The sequence below is a fragment of the Euleptes europaea genome, chromosome 14 (assembly GCF_029931775.1).
Source record: "Euleptes europaea isolate rEulEur1 chromosome 14, rEulEur1.hap1, whole genome shotgun sequence".
NCBI classification, from domain to species: domain Eukaryota; kingdom Metazoa; phylum Chordata; class Lepidosauria; order Squamata; family Sphaerodactylidae; genus Euleptes; species Euleptes europaea.
The window spans coordinates 48,898,138-48,914,869 of NC_079325.1; the positions used below are offsets into that span (position 1 = coordinate 48,898,138).

At 45.7% G+C, this 16,732-nt stretch overlaps 1 protein-coding gene across 1 annotated transcript in view; it reads right to left on the reverse strand.

Annotated features, from left to right (window-relative positions):
• Positions 1 to 16,732, reverse strand: part of CDK5RAP2 (CDK5 regulatory subunit associated protein 2) — a 197,462-nt gene that overhangs the window by 144,204 nt on the left and 36,526 nt on the right. Inside the window, exons 10-12 of the mRNA XM_056860248.1 lie at positions 16,445 to 16,564; positions 13,547 to 13,639; positions 11,491 to 11,709 (exon numbers count right to left, since the gene is read on the reverse strand). Of these exons, the coding sequence (XP_056716226.1) occupies positions 11,491 to 11,709; positions 13,547 to 13,639; positions 16,445 to 16,564 (432 nt within the window). The remainder of the gene's footprint in view (positions 1 to 11,490; positions 11,710 to 13,546; positions 13,640 to 16,444; positions 16,565 to 16,732) is intronic.

Here is a 16,732-nt window from a genome sequence, read left to right on the forward strand (position 1 = left end):
TGGCTTGCTTGGTACATTTTGAACAATAAGGACAGGATCCTCTCTTGTGGGTCTCCCCACAGCAGGAACAAGTTGTACCCACCCAAAGCAGGGAGCTACCCCACCACCACTACAATTTTGATATTGTTTAAAGTTAGGCCATTGTGCTATACACAGCCTAAGGTAGAAAGGACGTATGATTGAGAGAGACAGAGAGAGAGAAGGACTGACACCTGCTAAAGGACACTAACTGTTGTTTTTTACCTTTGCTAAAAAAAAAGTTAGAGAGAAAACATCAACAAGTACAAAAATTAAGGAGAAATTAGGGGGGGAAACGAAGAGGGGAGAAAATCCTAGGAAACTTCAAGAGAACACAGAGCTGCTAACAACATGGCGGTCAGAGGAGAACCGAGGAGCTCGTTCCTCCCTTTGGGCATTCATAGTGGCAAAACTCTCCCTCGGGGAAGGGGATCTGAGCACCGGTTTCTGGGCTAGAGGTCTAGAGCTTTCCCAAGTGGCTTTTACAGCAGGGCAGAAGCACTAGGTGGTCTTGCAGACGGACTGTGAAGAAGAACAAAGCACGCAGCATCAGTGCACAAAGATCATTGTTAAGCAGCACAGTAGCAGGGGATGGTCCTGATTTACAGTCCCCCAGTTCCACTCTTTCGGAGCACAAACGTCTTCCTGTCGGGCCTAACCATGATCACCTTTACGTGGGCGATGACCCAGAGGACTGCCTCCATCCATATTTATCTGCTCAGAGCATTTTTCCTCTCACCCTCTTGGTAAAAGTACTCCCAAGGTGGCTAATAAAATAATAATCGTCAAGTGATTAAAAGACAGAGCAGCGATTAAAACAGCAAAAGGGGATATCAAAATATCCAAAGGTCAACCGCCGACATCAATAATTATCCGAACACCCACAGAACCAATACTAGCAGACTGCTCTAAAACTCCCTCAGCGCTGTCTTAGTCAACGCCAACCAAATAAACTCAGTTGTTCAAAAAATACATAATGGGAAAGGGGGAGAGAAAGGGAATGCTAACCAGTAGGCCGAGGGGAAAATATTTTTACTGGCTGACTAAAACTCTGCAGGCTTTGCGCCAGACGAATTTCTGTGGGGAGGAAATTCCAACGCTGGGGTGCACCCCAGGAAAGGCCCCGTCTTTGGGGCCCACCCTCATTTCCCAAAGTAGAGCTACACTGGAAGGCCTCTGAAGCTTATCTTAACCACCAGGGCCAGGTCTTGTGGGAGAGGGCATGACTTGCCGGTGACCCTGGGCTTTCTATTGGAGCCCTGCTTCTACACGACACTGTAGGCACATGGCTTAGAGCACTCTCAGCAGGGGTTGGGGACCCCTAATGTAGACTGTGCTAGAGAGTGCACTCAGTTTCATTAAACTTCTGCATTAAAAAAAAAAAAGAAGACGACAACTTAATTTACTCAGTTAGAGAGCCAGCATGGTGTACCGCTTAAGAGCAGTGGTTTGGAGCGGTGGATTCTAATCTGAAGAACCAGGTTTGATTCCCACTCCTCCACATAAGCGGCAGGCACTAATCTGGAGAACCGGGTTGGTTTCCCCACTCCTACACATCAGGCCAGCTGTGTGACCCTGGGCTAGTCACAGCTCTCTTAGAGCTCTCTCAGCCCAACCTACCTCACAGGTTGTCTGCTGTGGGGAAGGGAAGGTGATTGCAAGCCGGTTTGATTCTCCCTTAAGAAAAAGAGAAGAGTTGGTTTTTATATGCCGACTTTCTCTACCACTTAAGGGAGACTCAAATCGGCTTACAATCACCTTCCCTTCCCCTCCCCACAACAGATACCCTGTGAGGTGAGCGAGGCTGAGAGCGTGTGACTAGCCCAAAGTCATGTGAAGCCAGCTGGCTTCATGTGTAGGAGTGGGAAGGGGGAATCCAGTTCACCAGATTAGCCTCCGCCGCTCATGTGGAGGAGTGGGGAATCAAACCCGGTTCTCCAGATCAGACTCCACCGCTCTTAACCACTACACCACGCTGGTGTAGTGGTAGAGAAAGTAGGCATATAAAACCCGACTCTTCTTCTTCTCCCCCTGCTGCTATTCAACCGTCATGGGAAAAGATACAGAATGCAAAAGCAACCCGGCTTGATAGTTTTTGAGTGAAGAAAAACCACTGGAGAAAAACAGCATCTTCTCTTTCCACTATTCCTCTGCTTGGGTTCACAATCTTTTTTTAAAAAATCAACAGGATAAAGAAACATGCAGCTATAATGTAATGGCCAGTTTGGTCCTGTAAGAAGGGAGGCAGCGTGAGTTTCCCACCACCTGGACCCAACCACGGTGAAGCAACTGACAGCATTACCATCGGCAGAAGCCCTATGAGGCTTCCTCAAACCCAGCTACGTGCAAAGGCTGCCATCCTTAGAATGATTTTATTTTTGAGATCATTTCATTTCCCAGCCAGGAGCTCAGATTACATCTCATTCCAAATAGAGTGGGAGGAAGACGAAGAAAAGGAAATTGGGATGGTTCGTTTTGTTAGCTTTATGAACTGGCAAGACAGCAGATCAGCCATCTCTGTTCACATTAATAGAACAGGTTGCAGTTAAGCTCATTCACTGAGATCCTGCGCCAGCGTCCTCGAACGGTTTCCCTATTTGTCAAATAACAAAAATATTGCGGTCTGCTCCTTGCTCCCATCTGCCTACTTAATGGGTAGCAGAGCACATCCACAAAGGTTCTGGGGAAATATGTTTAACTGTATGAGCTGGAAGCAGTTCTTGTGCCGATGCACCAGAAGCAGGAAAGAAGGCCGGAGAAGAGGAACATAACAAGAGCTCGGCTGGATCACAGCAAAGGTCCGTCTAAGTCCAGCATCCTGTTCTCGCAGATGCCAGGCACAGGCCCTTGGACAGCTTGCAAGCCAGGCATGGAGCCTGAAGCCTCCCTCTGTTGTTACCTCCCAGCAGCCGGAGTGCAGAGGGGCATTGCCCATGACGCCGAGGAGCCATTTAGCCACCATGGCTAAAAGACATAACAGAGTTTCACTTACCTGTAACTGTTGTTCATCGAGTGTTCTTCTGTGCAGGCACACATGGGCCTGTGCGCACGCGCAGTTATAAGAACATAAGAAAGGCCATGCTGGATCAGACCAAGGTCCTTCTGCTCCCTTGGCCCACCCAGGCAAGCTTCTGCTTGCTGTCTCTGAGGGTCAGGACAATGACCGCAGCCACAAGCAGATTTTATCAACTTGGTTTCTACCCCTAAGAACATAAGAAAGGCCATGCTGGAACAGACCAAGATCCATCAAGTCCAGCAGTCTGTTCACACAGTGGCCAACCAGGTGCCTCTAGGAAGCCACAAACAAGACGAGTGCAGCAGCACCATCCTGCCTGTGTTCCATAGCACCTAAGATAATAGGCATGCTCCTCTGATCCTGGAGAGAATAGGTATGCATCATGACTACTATCCATTTTGACTCGTATCCATGAATAACCCTCTCCTCCATGAACATGACCACTCCCCTATTAAAGCCCTCCAAACTGGCAGCCATCACCACATCCTGGGGCAGGGAGTTTCACAATTTAACTATGCGTTGTGTGAAGAAATACTTCCATTGATCTGTTTTGAATCTCTCACCCACAAGCTTCAGCAGATGCCCCCGCGTCCTAGTATTTTAAGAGGGAGAAAAGCTTCTCCCTGTCCTCTCTCCACATACCATGCATAATTTTATAGATCTCGATCATGTCTCCCCTTAACCGCCTTCTTTCCAAGCTAAACAGCCCTAAACGCTTTAACCACTCTTTATCGGGCAGTTGCTCTAGCCCCCTGATCATTTTGGTAGCTCTTTCCTGCACCTTCTCAGTCTCTGCAATATCCTTTTTTTAGATGTGGTGAAATGAACTGTACACAGTAGTCCAAGTGTGGTCGCACTATACATTTGTACAAGGGCAGTATGATAGCAGCAATTTTATTCTCTATTCCTTGTCAAATTACGGCCAGCAAGGAATTTGCCTTTTTCACAGCAGCTGCACACTGGGTTGACATCTTCATCAAGCTATCCACTACCACCCCAAGATCCCTTTCTTGGTCAGTCGCTGCCAGCACAGATCCCATCAGCATATATGTGAAGTTGGGATTTTTTGCCCCAATACGTATCACTTTACACTTGCTCACACTGAATCTCATGTGCCATTTTAATGCCCATTCCTCCAGTTTGAAGAGATCCTTTTGGAGCTCTTCACAGTCCAATTTTGTCTTAACCACCCTAAATAATTTGGTGTCATCAGCAAACTTGGACACTTCGCTGTTCACCCCTAATTTCAATTCCATTAGTTTTAAGAGGGGAGTGGACATGTTAATGGAGGATAGGGCTATCCATGTCTACTAGTCAAAATGGATTCCAGTCATGATGCATACCTATACGCTCCAATATCAAAGGAACATGCCTATTACATTAGGTGCTGTGAAACACAGGCAGGATGCTGTTGCAGTCATCCTGTTTGTGGGCTTCCTAGAGGCACCTGGTTGGCCACTATGTGAACAGACTGCTGGACTTGATGGGCCTTGATCTGATCCATCAGGGCTTTTCTTGTTCTTATACCTGTGATACTGCAGAACACCAAATCCTCCAGTACTGATGCCAGATCAAGATAGATTTGAGGGATGCAATCTTTTTTCATTTTTATCCATTTGATGAATTTTTGGAGGGATGGCGGCTCACACACCAGAAAATAAGAATGAAGGGGGGGGGGGAGCAAGAGGAACAATGTCCTGGAAATCCTCTCCAGCGTGGTGTTGTGGTTAATAGCAGCAGACTCTAATCTGATGAACCGGGTTGGTTTTCCCACTCCTCCACATGAAGCCAGCTGGGTGACCTTGGGCTAGTCACAGCTCTCTCCGAACTGTCTCAGCCTCACCTACCTCACAAGGTGTCTGTTGTGGGGAGGGGAAGGGAAGGAGATTGTAAGCCAGTTTGAGACTCCTTAAGGTAGAGATATTTTGGGTTATAAAAACCACCTCTTCTTCTTCTTTCTTGTCAAGCAAGGTCATAGTGGCTGTTTCTAATTTCGTGGCACCCAAGCTCATGGGCAGAGGTGACATGGAGCTTTTCTGGGCATCTTTCTACCACTTCTACAATGGCTGGCGACTTCTGGTAGGTCATGTTTGGCTGCTACTGCCCCCCTGGCAAGCTATAAGTAGTGGTCCAGGTGCTCTGGGCTGCCCAGAGTGGCAATGTTCAAGTGATGCCCAGCCCACTTACAGCCTCTTTGCCCCCTCTCTTGTGGACTAGAGAAAAGAGGTTTGAAGAAGGAGAAGGGATTTGGCTTCTGACTGGGATGAAATCTCTGCGTGCATGCGAATTTTAATTCTAATTCTGTTTTTCTCTGAACCTTGCTATGCAGTTGGTATGGGTTTTTGAAATCTTCTGAGGAAAGACAGGTTGCTTACCTGTAACTTTTATGCATCACTGTTCTAAGTGGGCATGAAACCCATCAGGATGATGCACAGAGACCACCAAGAAAAAACTTATGGATACCCCTGTCCTTCTATACATGAACACATGAAGCTGCCTCATACTGAATCAGACTCTTGGTCCATCAAAGTCAGTATTGGCTACTCAGACTGGCAGCAGCTCTCCAGGGTCTCAGGCTGAGGTCTTTCACATCACCTACTCGCCTAGTCCCTTTAACTGGAGATTCCGGGGATTGAACCTAGGACCTTCTGCATGCCAAGCAGAGGCTCTACCACTGAGCCACAGCCCCTCCCCATAAGGAAGGTAGAAGAAGAAGAGTTGGATTTTATATGCCGACTTTCTCACTTAAGGAAGAATCAAACCGGCTTACAATCATCTTCCCTTCTCCTACCCACAAGATACCCTGTGAGATAGGTGAGGCTGAGAGAGTTCAGAGAGAACTGTGTCTAGCCTAAGGTCACCCAGCTGGCTTCGTGTGTAGGAGTGGGGAAACCAACCCGGTTCATCAGATTAGAGTCCACAACTCATGTGGAGGAGTGGGGAATCAAACCTGGTTCTCCAGATAAGAGTCTGCATCGCCAAACCACCGCTCTTAACCACTACACCATGCTGGAAGAGGATTGGGGATCTAGGGAATGATCCTTCTGCTCAGGAAGGGCTTATAGAGCCCTGCCTACCCAGACTCAAAAGAAAGAACTTCCTACCCAGTCCCGAAAGCTGAATACCCTTCCTATGATAGAAGTTAGTGTCTGTATTCACTCTGATGAATTTCTAAATCTGTTTTTAAAAAAACACCCATTTTACTGTGCTATGTTATTGCAAGCAAGACTTGCACATGAATTAAAGTACTCCCCAGAATGTTTTCAAAATATTGCAGACAATCCCCACAGTAGTTCAAACAATGCAGAGTGTATGGTCACCCCCTCCTCAAGCTGTTAGAATTGGCATGATTTGTCAGAAAAAAAATATGGGTCATAACAAAATATTATCGCAATAAAAAAATGAAAACCCAAAAGACAAAACCCGACTTAAGTCCTTTGTCATAAAAACTGTCAGCAGCACACACGGCTACAAATTTTTGGTGCTCTCTTGCCAGTGCAAAAGCAACCTTTATATGAGCATTTCCATCTCCATCAATGAGTAAATGTTAAAATCTGCTGCTAAATTGGCCAATGGGCCTTGCCATAAAGAGATGCTCTGAACATCTCACTCATAAAACCTCGTAAACAGGGCACTGGAACGTTTAGAGGAGCCCCTGCTGTACTATCAGGGGTTGAAAGGATTTCCCTCCCTATCATAGACCCTCAGAATAGCAGTGGATAGCCACTGAAACTGAAGAAAAGGGTCAGGGCTCCTCTGATTGGCTACACAGAAACGTTACACAGAGAGCTTTCATACTCATGTGTAGTCTTACACTCATAATACCACGGAGCAATCTTCACATCACCCTGACCTGGATGGCCCAGGCTAGCCTGATCTCATCAGATCTCAGAAGCTAAGCAGGGTCAGCACTGGTTAGTATTTGGATGGGAGACCACCAAGGAATAACAGGGTTGCTGTGCAGAGGAAGGCACTGGCAAACCACCTCTGTTAGTCTCTTGCAATGAAAACCCCAAAAGGGGTCTCCATAAGTCGGCTGTGACTTGAAGGCACTTTACACACACATCAGTAAGCTTAGGCTAAATCAGACTGTACAAATGCATTGCTCAATCTAGTTTTAAATTGGATTTTAGCCACTCCAGGTTTAGCGCCATTAAAAATAGGCACACAAAAATCCACAGCATTGAATTAGATGTTCAGACCTGTGGTCCTATGTAACCTCATCAGAAATGCTCTCCAGAGTTTGCTCTACAAGGGGCCACATTCTGGCAATCTGCCACCTCTCCCCAAAAAAACCACTCTAATTTAGCCACGAAAAAATGTACATGTACATGAACCCCCCCCCAATCTAAATGAGTACTATCGCAGCTTCAGATACATCAAGAACAGAGGTTGTCATTTTCCCAACTGACCAGAGGACTTGCCAATTCTCCTGAGCTATGATGACCCTGCAAAGCAACTTCGTATGTAATTCCCCCCTCCCTAATATTTTGAACTGAGGAATAAACCTGTACGGTACTCAAGTATATTTATTCCCATGGTGCAAGCATTGTGGTGGATCCTACCCCATCCTTCCATTCCTGTGAGAAAAGTTTATTAAAACGTTTATACTCCACCTTTCCTTTTGGCTCAAGTTTGAAGCCTTCCTCCAATTTAAGTGGCTTCAAAGCCGCTTAAGTTGGAGGAAGGCTCCTAAGGCTGGAGGAAGGCTGCTTAGAGGATGGTTGGATCCATCCAAGTACCACCAAAGCAGCGTGGTGTAGTGGTTAAGAGCGGTGGTTTGGAAAGGTGGACTCTGATCTGGAGAACAGGGTTTGATTCCCCACTCCTCCACATGAGTGGCAGACACTAATCTGGTGAACTGGATTTGTTTCCCCACTCCTCCAAATGAAGCCAGCTGGGTGACCTTGGGCTAGTCACAGCTCTCCCAGCCCCACCTACTTTACAGAGTGTCTGTTGTGGGTAGGGGAAGGGAAGGTGATTGTAAGCTGGTGTATAAAAACCAACCTTCTTCTTATACCTTGGAAGAAGAGTTGGTTTTTATATACAGACTTTCTCTACCTTTTAAGGAGAATCAAACAGGTTTACAACCTCCTTCCCTTCTTCTCCCCACAACAGACACCTTGTGAGGTAAGTGGGGCTGAGAGAGTTCAGAGAGAACTGTGACTGGCCCAAGGTTGCCCAGCAGGCTTCATGTGGAGGAGTGAGGAAATAAATGACATGACACAAAGCCAAAAATGCTGTGTGTAAAACCTAAACAGCATAGGCTTTTTTGTTCTGCTATTTAAATCCTAAATCTTAATTTCTTGCAGAAGATTCTTGCCCCTTTTCCCTCCTAGAGGAAATGAACTGCCACACGGAGCTCAGATTTTAAATGCCCTGATTTGAATCTGCTCTCTCTGTAAACTCACTAGATGGCCCAAGGTAAGCAGCTCTCTGTCAGCCACACATCTGTAATATGGGAGTAATAATCCCAACCTACCTTACAAAGTTGTTGTAAGGGTTAGAAAATGCATCTTTAAGAGCTTCAGCTCTCCAGCACAAGATACAAACCCCAGGGATTATTATTATACCTAGAAACCCTCAGCAAAGCAGAAAGTACCATTTCCATCCAACTTGGGAGGAAGGGCCATGGCTTGGTGATACAATACCCGCTTGGCATGAAAACAATCCCAGGTTCATCATTGTTTTAAATTCCGGAGATCTTTAAGTTCACAGTGCAATAAATTGCTCGAAGCTTTCGTGCATCTGACGCTAACGTTTCACAGCCTTAAGAACATAAACTGCGAGACGAACTCATACCACCCGTCCACCAACTGTAGCTTGGTGCCTGTGATGCTAAGGAAACTGACACGCCAACTGCAGCTATTACATATGCTGAAAATTAGCTCCAGGTCATGATAACCTCCTCTCAGTTGTCCACACCTGCCTTAAAAGCAGAAGCAATATCTGGCTTTTCTCAGAGGCTCACTCTGAAGAGACAAAAAAAAACAAAAATCCAGAGAACCAGCAGGGATATGAAATGGCATCTGCAATTCAGTCCTATAAAACTGGATTTTTTTTGGGGGGGGGGGAAATGCCGTAGTTGCTGATCTGTGGACAAAGACATCCCTCTGCTGGATTCCAATAATATTGCAAGAGGCCCTCCCATTTAATTGAGACCCCAAGACAAAGCAGATATGAAGGCAGCAGCCCTGATTACTCTTCCCCTTTTGTGTATCAAGCAGAGGGTCGGGGAAAGAAAGGTCTACTTTAAGCACAAACACACAAAAGGAAATATTGGCCATGGAAAGCCGAATCTCCCCCATCTTCTCTCCCCCCCGGTGGCATTCAAATTCCTTCCTCCCCCACCCCACACTCTACTGGGGGGAAAGTACCTGACGAGATGAAGTTTAAAGGGGGAACACTCTGTTCCTCTCATGCAGGCAATCCCTGGTGCTAAAATCCGACGTTACAATTACAAGGAACTAATTTGGAGCCGACAAGGAATCATGTGGAGAATAATTCATTTAAATATTTTCCCCCGATCCAAAATCAATCGCAATACTATTAAGCTCTCAGGGGCTAATTTCCCCATTTGCCTCCTCTTGTCCTCCCCCTGCCCTTAACTGATGCTCAACTGCCTGAAGGTTTTTCTTTCTGGGAGGGGGGTCTTTTTTTCTTAAATTATCAAGTACTATTGTTCTGCATGCCTGGAGACTGTTCAGAGCTTGCAGAATCTGCAACTTCGTTATGGGCAGACCTATCTGAGCCCTGTCTGGACCCTCAAATTTGCTATGAGAAGGAACAAAATGGGAGGACCACGGGGAATCACAGGAGAAAGGAGAAATAAACTATCAGGACTTACCCCCACCCACCCCGATAGTGTAAGACTGCCAAGATCCAGGGATTGAGAAGTTGCTTCCTCCTCATCTTGTCCTAAACTGAACACATGAACACATGAAGCTGCCATATACTGAATCAGACCCTTGGTCCATCAAAGTCAGTATTGTCTACTCAGACTGGCAGCGGCTCTCCAGGGTCTCAAGTAGAGGTCTTTCACATCACCTACTTGCCTTGTCCCTTTAACTGGAGACGCTGGGGACTGAACCTTGGACCTTCTGCATGCCAAGCATGCCAAGCTTTACCACTGAGCCACAGCCCCTCCCCTAACTGCAGCAGTCTAACATTGTAGCATCATTGTCCTACAGAACTGACAGAGGATGCTGGGGCCAAAGGAGCGAGAAGCAGTGATTTAGCCCTGAGCCTAAATGATGCAGTGCAAGAGACAAGGTTCTGCCTCTCTCTCCCCTGAGCTGTGTAGGAGAGGAGGGTGGAACAGGAATTGTACCCCTCACACATTTAAAGGTAATAGAAGCTCAGAGCTTGAGAAGGCCACGGTCTCTTTCCCCTTCTGATGTCTCTTCTTTCAAGCTGCCCTCAGCATTCCAAGCCTCTAGGACAGCAATGAACATACTCGCTTCTCATGGGGTTCTTTTTCTCCTCTGCATACCTGGGCAATCCCCCAAAATGTACAGAAACACCTACCATGTCTGTAAGGGGCCTTTTTGTCACTATCTTGATGGGGTCAGGGTTCATTGCTGGAAATAACAAGCTGGGAGGGCAGGGGGAACAGCACATATCACCCAACTCCCCCCGCCCGCCCCCGGGATTCTATAATCTCTCAGGTTCTACCATCAACGTCTCATTTCTTCCTTTTTAATCCACTTTAGTCTTCAACATTCTGAAGCCCTCGAGCTTGCTCAGTTCTCATCAGGTGTGTGTGTGTGGGGTGTCTTTTGGCTAATCTTTCTATATACTTGAGCATTACAAAATCTGAAGACACCTCAATCTTGTGTGTAGTTTGCTGCTTTCGTGCTTGGCACAAGCCGATCCCTTCACTATTGGATGCTGTAAGGACACCTAGCTAGAGCCATCTAAGCACAGAACAGCTCAGGAGAGGGGAGAATTTGTTCAAGGCCATCAACATGAGGTGTAAGCTTTCGATCCTGAACTGAGGAGGCAGGCTTTCGCCGTGTGATTTTAGAATGAGGTGGGGGGGGGAGAGATATTCCTTTTTCCTTCCTTCCAAGCTCCCATGACCCACAGGTCTTGAGCAGTTAATGGGGAGGTTTTTTATTTTTTCCATTTCTTTAAGGAAAATATGGTAGAGAGATACTTGGCCACTGCTCTTGGATCTCTATCTGCCAGCAAAAAGGGGACTACTTTATCAGGTAATTTTGTTAAAATAGGAGTGATCCATTGGTCATGTTGGAGTTTGAAATGGGGACACTCCAGCATCATATGAGAAAGCGTATCAGTTTTCTTCATATTACATGAGCAAAGTCTTTCAGGGAAGGGGGGGGAGATATTCCATTCATTCTCAACTCACATCCATGTGTAGAAAATCCAGACATTACGTGTGCTATTTTCTATCTGTATCTTAAATGTGGAAGGGAAAAAAAACGGATATTCACATTAATGGCTTTGTCACTTCTGTTCTTCTGTGCCTGGGCTTCCTCAAGCTCCTTCAGCAGCCTCTCCCTCTCGAGCTGCAGGTCGGCCAGCTCTTGATCGGTCCTCTTCATTCTCCGCTGGAGCTTACGGTTCTCCATGTCTTTGGTCAGATTTTCAGAGCGCAGCTCCGCCAGGAGGTTTTCTTTCTCCGTCAAGAGGGCCTGGTAATCTTCGGTGCCCTGGAACAAAAAGGAACAACCTTGGGTGGCACGGGCGCAAGTCACTCGACTGGCCCAGCTTCCCGCTGGTTTGTCCCTTTCATGGTTGTCAGCAGCAGAAAGCAAGACAGTGCAAAAGGCTGGGGAACCCTAGCAGTCCAAACAACGGCTTGCGGAACAGCTCCACCCCAAATACATTAGCGGTTGTGAAAATTTCATTGTATATAGCCACTGGCCATCACAATTTACTAAAACAAATAAATAAAATACATAGACAATAGATTCGCAAGTGAAGTATTAGATAGATAATGGAATAAACTAAAACATTTCAATTTAAAAGAGAGTAGCTGCTTCTTCCGATACCACGTTAAGATCTTATTTTCTTTGCTGCAAGGGCAAACAAAGAGATTCTATATGATGCATATACATCAATATCAGATAACAGAAATAGAATTTTCTCTGCATCCAAGTGTATATTGATACCGGATAATATCCCTGCCAAAAATTTAGCGCTGGGGCCTGCGTACAATGGGCAAAATAGGATGTAATGCGGCAAGTCCTCCGGAGTTGAGTTTCCACAAATACGAACACATTGATCCCTTGGTGTTCGAGAGTAGCGCCCCGCTAATAAAGCTGCTGATCATAATTTGGAAGTGGAAAGATACATTAGGAATGCTGCAGGTTAAACTGCAGTTAGCCCTCACCTGAATAACTACGGAGAACACAACTGCTGTGAGTCAAGCTCCTATTGTTTAAAACAGTGCTTTCTGAAAAACCTTCCAGTCTTAGAATGAGACCCTAAGCCAGGGGTCCTCAGTCTGCAGACGACACAGTTGGGATGTACAGTTTCAGAAATTTGCAGACTATTATTTGGTACAGCTAAATTTTGGGACTCTAAGAGTCTAACAGTTTCTTAGAACCCCATTGTAAGCCCTGCTTCTCAACAACTTAATGGATGCCCTATCCGTATCCTGGAGATATGCTGGTTCCAAGTTGCAGTGGCATTGTGCTAAGCCAGTGTTACTCCTTCCAGCACTCCTTCCAGAATAAGAATAAGATTTGGGGGGGGGGGGTGCAGGTCATTTATTTATGGGTACTTTCACTCATGTTCACCCCCAATTCTTCCATCTCCCCAACATGGTGCCCATCGGTGCCATGGTGCTCATCAATACCTTTCCTGGTGCCCGCCAAGTGTTTTTAGGAAGTGGGTATGACCAGGTAGAGCCTTTGCCTAGCAACACGTCTGATTGACTATGCAGATTTTTTTTAATGTTGCTTTGGAAGCTGCCACAACAGCACAAAAATCTTCGCTGTCTGACTGAAGGTAAACTGTGGGAACTATTGTGTGGCTGGCTACACCACTATACCACGCTGGCTTCAAGAAGGCTGGTTAGAACCTGTTTCTAAGTGGTTTCATGACCTCTCGGCTGTTTTGATGTGGAAGAAGGGTTTCCCCTCCCCACTACAAAGGGGCATTTCCATCAGGTTCTCCTCAATGACTATCTTTAGAACTCAGATAGGAGAACTTCAGTGAGAACCAGATTACAGCTTTTTCCCCCCTGAAAAACCTTATTTCTACCTGTCTCAAAGATACACCTACGTGCACACGGGCCCAGCAGAGCTAGGGAAGCAACAACGACCCACTGCCAGGGAGGTTCAACTTGCCACAAGGATATGGGCTAGCACTGGTCTGGCAAGATACATTAACACTGCCGTTTCCTTGCTGCCAAATAAAGAGCCAGTAGAAAGTCCAAAGTAACGTCGTGGAGCAGCTTTGTCTACAAATAGTGCTCATTCCAAAATCCAAAACACAATTAATATACTTCCAAAAAAGCAGCCATAGCTGTTAAGGTCTTACCTTGAACGACTGCATCTGGGCTTTATGAGTGGCCTCTCTCGCCTTGACCAATGAGGCATTTAAACTTTCCAATTCAGAACTAAGCTCTTCATTCTAAAAAGAGAAGAAAACCCTCCATGAAGCTCCAAGGGCTAAGGAAGGAATGCCACTGGAAAAGTACTGAAAAAAGGAATTTTGGCTCTTACTGTGAATGTTCTCCCTCCTAAGAGCCAGCATGGTATAGTTGTTAAGAGCGGTGGTTTGGAGCGGTGGACTCTGATCTGGAGAATGGGGTTTGATTCCCCACTCTTCCACATAAGTGGCAGTGACTAATCTGGTGAACTGGATTTGTTTCCCCACTCCTCCACATGAATCCAGCTAAGTGACCTTGGGCTAGTCACAGCCCTTAGAGCTCTCTCAGCCCCACCTACCTCACAGGGTGCCTGTTGTGGGGAGGGGAGGGGAAGGTGATTGTGAGCCGGTTTGATTCTCCCTTAAGTGGTAGAGAAAGTCGACATATAAAAACCAACTCTTCTTCTAAGCAGGCAGATGCTCTCAGGGAGGTCATGCCTCTGACTTACCTGGCTACTTGCAGAGGGAGGGCTTATACCAACCTGTCCTTCCCAATGGGAAGAGTACCACCTGGTTTTGTAGCCAAACTACAGCCCAAGAAACACCAATGTAAAAAACAAACAAAAAACAATTCCAGATGTTCCCCTTTTCTGAGCGATTTTGTGATTGTGGATCGGGGAGTTTGGATCGGGGAGGGGCTGTGGCTCAGTGGTAGAGCATCTGCTTGGCATGCAGAAGGTCCCAGGTTCAATCCCCGGCATCTCCAGTTAAAGGTACTAGGCAGGTAGGTGATGTGAAAGACCTCTGCCTGAGACCCTGGAGAGCTGCTGCCGGCCTGAATAGACAATACTGACTTTGATGGACCAAGGATCTGATTCAATATAAGGCAGCTTCACATGTTCATGTGACACTGTTGAGCCTTTTTTGTGTGTTGATTGTAAAAAGTATGATCCCACCTGAGATAAATGGATCACAGTATACATTCAGAAGTGGGGGCCTGCCCTAAAGCCAGAGACAGTTAACATAAGAACATAAGAAAGGCCATCCTGGATCAGACCAAGGTCCATCAAGTCCAGCAGTCTGTTCACACAGCAGCCAACCAGGTGCCTCTAGGAAGCCCACAAACAAGACGACCGCAGTGGCATTGTCCTGCTGGTGTTCCAAAGCACAAATATAATAGGTATGCTCCTCTGATCCTGGAGATAATAGGCATGCATCATGACTAGTATCCATTTTGACTAGTAGCCATGAATAGCCCCTATCCTCCATGAACATGTCCACTCCCCTCTTAAAGCCTTCCAAGTTGCAACGCTATTGGCTGATACTGATTCAAAGGTAACCCTCGCTGTGGCAAAAATATTTACCTATGGCTTTTAATTATACTTCCTTTTTACTGTACACCTCAGATTTTGTATTTCTGTATGTTTGGTTATATCTGCAGTATTGAATTTACTGAATTTGTTTTGATCATGACCTGTTGGTCCGTCAGCATAAAGATCAGAAATAAAGGAAAGGAATTCCAGAAACTTAAGTTGAACCTTGAGGGAACTGCCTACAGACTAACGAGCGATTGCACAACGGCTGGACCTACACCCCAGCCATTTGTCCCCAAGAGAGAACTCATCCCTCGTCCATCTGCTAGAAGAAGACTTGGATACTCTCCTATACACAGATACCTATCTGTGCCAACAGAGAATCTGAATACCTGATTCAGTTCTGCACGAGCTTTTATTCCTCACCCCCAAGTGTGCCGCTTTCCCCCCTGCAGGCTTAAGGTTCAATCCTCTTGTGAGAGAAACCGTGGCTCAGTGGTAGAGCACACAAAAGGCTTAACCCCTGGCATCTCCAGTGAAAGGGAACTCAAGAAGCAGGTGCTAGAAAAGACTGTGCTCAGCATGAGGTCCTGGAAGCCTGCTGCTGGGCAGAGTAGACGGGTGTGATTTGGTATAAGGCAAGTTTGGACCGTTCGTATGACAAAATGAGTACGAAAATCAGTTCCTGTTAGAGGACTGTGCTATTTTGGAATAAAGTAAGAATCGCTGTGCCTACAGAACAGTCAGAAATTCTTTTCTGACTGAAAATGACAAGGTTCGTCTTGCCAAGGCCACTACTACTAGAAATTTGGGTGGGTGGGTGGGTGGGTGGGTGGGAAGCAAGCAAGCAAGCAAGCAAGAAAGAAAAAAAGAAAGAAAGAAATGAAAATATCATTTATTCGAAGCGCTATGTAAAGGTTAGATTGTAAAATCAACCTAGTAGAGCAGCTCTACTAGGTTGATACCTGCACACATTGTATAGGAGAGACATATACAAACCAGTATTACAACAAGAACCAATCTGACCAGATGTTTGAGTAATTGGCAATAGATTTTACAACCTATACACATGTCTGGTTGGGTTTGAACTGTGTGTATATGTATTTATTTATTTATTTCTGTAAATGTGTGCAGGCTTAACATGGGTTTTAATTAACCACTGATGAAGGCCCAATAGGCTGAAACGCGTTTGGTATGTGGTTACAGATATCAAGCCTAGGAAATGCCATTGTGTTATTTTAATGTTTTTAAATATTTTTAACCTTTACATAGTGCTTCGAATAAATTATATTTTCAGTATTTATATACATTCTTTTTCTTTCTTTCTACCCAACCTTGGCTACCCAGCTTCTGTTTTCAGGATGGGTTTTATTCCCCTCTTTTTTCTTCCACTTTCAGTCCCTGCTCCAACAGATTCATATGGGAGCAAGCCTCTACACCCTGAAGGGCTTCATATCAGGTTCAGCCTCCCTTTCCCTTAAAACATTTCCAGCATGATTTGCTCAAAACTATGTTCTGGGTATATTCTAAATACCTCGTCTTCCTTGGTCTTTAAAGCGACTGTTAACCCCTGGATAGTTTTGTCTCGTTTCAAAGCATTTCTCCTTTCCACAGAAAGCTCCCTCTCCCGTTCATGCAGCTCCTCCTGGAGCGACTAAAGAAGAGAATGGAAAAGGGGGACATGATTTTATTTATTTTATTTTTATTCTATCAAACATATATCCCGCCCTCCCCAGCAAAGCTGGGCTCAGGGCGGCTCACCCATTCTTAAAATGCAATTTCAATAAAATCACAATAAATCATATTAAACAATACTCATAAA